Below are 5,981 nucleotides of genomic sequence, written 5' to 3'. Positions count from 1 at the left end.
AAAAAAAAAGATAATCCGGTATGAGATAATCACAAAACACATATCCATTGAGATAGTGGGGTAGATAAACTATAATTACAAAAAGGAGGCAAAAGATGACTCCAAGATAAAGCAATGTAAGAAGTAGACTCGATAAAGATTATCTGAGAAGATACAAGCATTCCTTTCGAGCCAAAGATTTTAGAAAAAAGCATAAAGGAAGTTGCACCACAAAATCGTTTTTTCCTTCTTTTCCTTCCACACTCCTCATACGAGGATACTTAAAACATTAGTATTGTTATTAAAAAATTCATCACGATTTCAACAGTCCGAAAACACCCTGGACTGATTAGCCTCTGGCTTTGAATGAAAACACTTCAAACCAATTAACGGATGCCTGGAAATAGAAAGAAGTTCTAGATTTGATGGTTAATATTAGGAGGAGAGTGAATAATATTATGAGAATCCGGTGCATCCCTAAAATGAGAAAAATAGTTTCTAAAATTTGTCTTTTATTTCAATGGTAGCTGGCAAGAAACCACATAAATCATGTCAGACCTTAATTCANTTTGTCTTTTATTTCAATGGTAGCTGGCAAGAAACCACATAAAACCACATAAATCATGTCAGACCTTAATTCGAGCTTTAGGACAATTAATCAAGCTAAGCGTATCAGGAGAAACACTCACTAAACCTCCAAAGTATACTCCAATGGCTTCAAAAGAATTGGAAGTCCAATAATCTAAAGGGGTTATGGTGACTCCAATAATCCAACCTTTTTCTTTGGATTTTATTAAATGGTAGACTTAATACATCAGAGATCTTGCAAAGGAAACTTCCTTTTTTTGTNCAATAATCTAAAGGGGTTATGGTGACTCCAATAATCCAACCTTGTTCTTTGGATTTTATTAAATGGTAGACTTAATACATCAGAGATCTTGCAAAGGAAACTTCCTTTTTTTGTACTCGGTTTGCCCCATTTGTTGTAAGAACAGGGATTACCTTAATCATATATTTTTTGAGTGCTCATATTCATTTTAGTATTGGTACAAACTGTTCAGTTATTACATATTTCTTGGATTAAAGTTGTTACAAGTTATTCATTGGGTGCTCATATTCAATAAAGTTGTTCAGTTTACTCGTATTCATATATCTTGGAAGATAACCTTCAACTGATTATCATCGGGCCTTATTTCAAGATTAAACCTCATCTTTTATGGATGAATATGATCAAGTCTCTTCATTCGGAATTGTGGATGGAGAAAATTTTGAGATTTTTCTAAAACAAACAACTTCCTTGGTGTGATCAGTTGAATTCCAAAAGAACGAAAGTTTCTTCATGGTGTCTCTCTCTCCAAGCTTGTTGATATTTTTTCTTTACCGGATATTTACTTGAGTTAGGATGCATTTAATTTTCCTTTGTAAGTTCTGTTATTTTCTTTTTCACTCCCTTTAAGTTCGTGTCTTTTGAGCATTAGTTTCTTTTCATTTCATCCATGAAAAGTTTCGTTTCTTGTTCAAAATAAATTGGTTCACTTGCAAAAGTTGAGAGTTTAAATTAATACAGTTTTTAGTTTGGTATTTTAATTGATATACCACTCAAAGTTTAGGGGTATAAATTAATTTTTGCCCATTTGAAAATTATCTTACTTTTTGTTTGGTGATCTTTTAGGACTAAAAGTCGGGATTTGATTAGGATAGATTATTTTTACCTCTCTGTGAGGTTTTCTCTATTGTATTTAACTTAGTGTATTATTAGTTGTATATCATCAAAAAGAATTCCAAACATCTTCATTTTTTTAATATAGCTTCTTTAACCACAATAATCCCATGATTGAAGAATAAGACAGCCAACTATAAAACGGAATAAGATCCTTTTATGATTGGGAATCATCCTATTTAATAGAGCTCCACTTGCCACCTTAATCACATCTCTTTTAAGTAAATAAAAGTACCAATTCAAAATTATGCTATTTATTTTTTTTATATATATATATATATATATATATATATATATATATGATTCTATCAGGTTAATTGAGTTCTCCTCAGACACAAATTTCTAACTTGTTCTAAGGATGCTGGCTATTGTAACACCATTCCTATCATTCTAACTTTAACTGAATTGGAAATTAGATTCGTCTAGCCTGCATGTGTGTTAATTAATGAAAGCTGGTTAGGTTATTTAAACATATAAATAACCACATCGAGTTCACAACTAAAACACAAGTTTGTGACCACCGTTTGATTGTCCAACTGAAACAAATAATTTAAATATAACTTACAATTTCAGCAATGTAATCATATTCCCATAAGAATCTGGTATTGTGGACCCGCTGAAGTTGTTGTTGTCAAGTTGACTGTAAATCAAATGAGGCTTTTAAGAAACTCAAAATTATTTGAAAAGCAGAAATGCAGAAAGATTACTTGTGCAGAATAAATTCTACAATGAAAAGCATATGAATGAAACTGGGAAGGAAGATGAACAGCCATTCAGATAATAAAATAAAACTAACATTACAAAACTCCTTGAAACCTGATGTCAAAAGAGAAGTACTAAACCTAACAAGAGATCGAACATTTTCCCGAGACCTATCCACCCTTCTTCCTACTCATCCTCTTGGGAAAAAAGCCCCATGAAATGCAAACAGAGACAAGTGTGCTAGAGATTATGCCCCTAGAAGAATTGACTAATTTTATGAAAAAAAATTTAACATGTTAATTGCTTCTAGGGCTATTTGGTTTGAGCATAACAACAAACTCTACAACAACACCCATAAAAGCACACTGAAACGTCAAAGAAGCTCATAATTTGACCAAGCAAAAAGCCAAAGCCAAAAACAATGCTCATCTCCCAAAAGCACGCAAGCTAAAAGAGAACAAATCCCAAGGCTGAAAGCAAGAAGAAGATTTTCTTGGACACATTGTGATTCTAAAATGATGAAAATGGATGAGTCCGAATCTTAGCGTCAGACAAAGGTGGCAGAGGTTTTGTGACCAAAGTGTATATCATTCATACTATCACAGTTCTCTCTTAAATGAAGCTGTTGCCTATTAATGAGTTTGAATATGGTTTTATACCCAGGAGGAACAGATTGAAATACTAACAGAAGTAACCTAAGATTGAGTGCTTAGAAATCCTAGTTTATTCTTCAAAAAAAGTATCTAGCATCAGAAAAAATGCAGGGAAAAATAGAAGAAGAAAACTTGTTAGAAGAATGAACGCAGGAAATGAGTGCATACAGTATTTCTAAGTTTTGCAATTGAAACAACTCAGGTGGAAGTTTCCCTGATATGTTGTTATTGTCAAGGAGGCTGCAAAGTGTAAAATTTTGTGTAATTAGCCAAAAGTATAAGCATCTAAATAGTTCTTACATTAAAAAGAACAGTGTAAACGTACAATAGAAATGCCTCAAGAAACAACAAACTTGCAGGAAACATAGCTTGCATCAAAAATTATATGCGTTTGGTGGTGGTGAGGGTGGAGAGCAACTTACATGTGGATAAGACTGGGCAATTCAGATAGCTCAGATGGGATTTCACCACTGATAGAGTTGTTGTTCATGTGGCTGAGTGTAAAGGGCAAACGAGAAATAAAACACCTATAAGAAGAAAAGGAAGTTGCAGGAATATTGTTCTCGTGTCAGAATCAGAAACGTGCTTACAAATGCCTTATTGCTTTTAAGTTTGCAAATGTCTTAGGTATTGGTCCTGATATATGGTTCTGGTCAATCTGTATTCTGTCTAAATGTACAAGATTCCCAAGATTTTCTGGCAATGAACCTGACAACTGGTTCCCGTTTAGAAGCCTGTAAAACAACTTATAGAGTAAATAGGAAGTGACAGATTCATATTACAAGTATTCAGTTGTAATAATAAATATTCAGACACATCAAGTGGTTTATATATTCTAACACTTAGAAAACTTATTCGTGGACTACGAGCATAATGAAAATTCTAATGGAGGTAGGATGATGTATTTCTAGAAAAATCAGCCAACATTTATCAAAGAGAATAAGTAAACCAGCAAGAAAGTAGATTGACTTACAACAGTTTTAAGGACGTTATATTGCCTATCTCTCCTGGTATTCCCCCAGTTATCTCATTCCACATGAAGTCCCTTTTCACAAAATACAAAAAATTTGCATTAGCAGAGAGACGAAATCACAGGCACCCACAATATGGAGAAATCAAATTCTAAATCAACCTATTAAGTGTTAATTGAATAAAAGTTTCATTTACTCTCCTTTAGTTACTTACAAAACTTGCAGGTAAGATAAACGACCAAGCGCAGGTGATAAATTTCCTGATAAACTCATATTTAGAAGTCGCCTGCAAAGGATCATAAGGGTGGAGCGTTAAGTCTTGTTCAGGAAAAGGCATAAGGAGAAAGATATAATCTACACCTTATATATGAGACTGACCAAAAAAATGAGGAGTACAAATGACCATGATAGGCAATAATTAAAAATTTTGGAGTATGCAGTTGATCAATTACACAATAACCCCTTTCATATACATGTCAAGCCCCAAGTTACGTCGCGTCGGGGGCTGTATAATAAAATTAAGAATCTCAGATTGTCCATAATAACAATGACAAATTGTTGTTTTGAACTGGTATCAAAGTATGGATGCAGATACGTCTCAACATAGGTTATAAGAGTCCATAAATACTAGAAATCATACAATTCAACAACATGTAGATAGTTATCATCCAATGTGGAACTGTAGCACAGAACACCAGTCCATTTCGAAATGCAAGGGTCTCCTCTGTTCCAGTTACTCAAATTCCCATTAGGATCCAACAAACTTCTCTTGATCTCGAGCAAAGCGTCCACTGAAAATAAAAGGCAAGGATGATCGAAATTTAAACGAAAAGACAGTGTTAGATCATAATTGGTCCATGAGCTTCTGAGTTTTACTAAAAATTGACTCTATATCCAGAAATTGACGGGAATTGAACCGGAATCCACAACATAGTAGGAAGAATTAGCCATAAATACTAAACTACAGCATCTATTGCATTAGAACATACCTTACACGAAATGAACCAAAAAATTGGTGCGCTGGAACGGAATGTTCAGCGAAAAATTCAGGCCAGAGAGAAGAAGAAGAATTACCTTCGGAGGGGCGAGTAACCGGCTTTGCTGCACCAACAAGGAGTACCGACGACGAGAAGCACAGGAGCAGAAGGGCTGCATAAGCCCACTCCTGTGCTCGACACATTCCCGAAGTGCGCGTTAAGTGGAAGCACTGAGAGATTTAGGGAGGATGAAAAATAGCTTGCAGAGGAAGATAACAGTTGAAAAGAGAGGTCGGAGTTTCAGAAGACGAAAAGGCGATGAAGGAAAGGTAGCCGGTGGTGGTGGTGGTGGTGGCGGCGGCGGTGGCGGCGGTGGATGTACAGATCACCAAAGCAATAGTTGTAGACATTTTTAACGCGTAGCTGATGACGACTAAAGCCATCCTTTTCATGCACTCCGTCAAAGTCATACAAAGATAAAAGATAACAACTAGAAGGTCAAAGTGGGTATTTCACTTGTTTTTATCAATTTTAGTTGACATTTTTATCCATGAGGGCGAGTGGTTAATTTGTTTAATAGTCAATTTTTAAAACATCCTTTATTTAATGTTGGGTAGTTATAACGTTTGAATTTTCACTAATTAAATTATAAAATTTATAGACCGTCAAACATTCATATTCGCTCGTTCGGCTCCCTTGTGAGTTTGAAAAGTTAGTGAATAACTTTACACGAGTTCAAACCGGACCTTATTCGAGTAAAAGAATAGGTATATGAATGAACCGAATGATCTTGGATCATGTGGGTTTTGCTCGAATGAACCGAATGATCTTGGATCATGTGGGTTTTGCTCGAGTAGTTTTCTAAGAAGCATGTGAGTGCAGATAAAATATGTATAAGGAATCTGTGACGTGGTCTTGAAACATAAGTAACCTACTTGTAAGCTTTTATCGCATCTCTTGACCCATTAGGTATCCACGG

At 34.9% G+C, this 5,981-nt stretch overlaps 1 protein-coding gene across 2 annotated transcripts; it reads right to left on the bottom strand.

Moving 5' to 3' along the window:
- Positions 1-2,213: 2,213 nt before the first annotated feature.
- LOC111784937 (probable LRR receptor-like serine/threonine-protein kinase At1g06840) lies at positions 2,214-5,393 on the bottom strand. 2 transcript variants are annotated; one of them, XM_023665447.1, is made up of 8 exons: positions 5,100-5,393; positions 4,666-4,816; positions 4,240-4,311; positions 4,028-4,099; positions 3,645-3,788; positions 3,477-3,548; positions 3,223-3,294; positions 2,226-2,339 (listed from the first exon to the last, which is right to left on the bottom strand). In XM_023665447.1, the coding sequence occupies exons 1-8, from the start codon at positions 5,203-5,205 to the stop codon at positions 2,261-2,263; spliced, it is 768 nt and encodes a 255-aa protein (XP_023521215.1). In that variant the 5' UTR covers positions 5,206-5,393; the 3' UTR covers positions 2,226-2,260. The 2 variants fall into 2 exon arrangements, with proteins under 2 accessions (XP_023521216.1, XP_023521215.1); XM_023665448.1 differs by lacking the exon at positions 3,223-3,294 and having other exon boundaries at positions 2,214-2,339.
- Between the last annotated feature and the right edge of the window lie 588 nt (positions 5,394-5,981).

Source organism: Cucurbita pepo, unplaced genomic scaffold (genome assembly GCF_002806865.2).
Source record: "Cucurbita pepo subsp. pepo cultivar mu-cu-16 unplaced genomic scaffold, ASM280686v2 Cp4.1_scaffold000305, whole genome shotgun sequence".
Lineage (NCBI taxonomy): Eukaryota > Viridiplantae > Streptophyta > Magnoliopsida > Cucurbitales > Cucurbitaceae > Cucurbita > Cucurbita pepo.
Note: the sequence above shows the minus strand (reverse complement) of the source record. Positions and strands in the feature narration are given on the sequence as shown.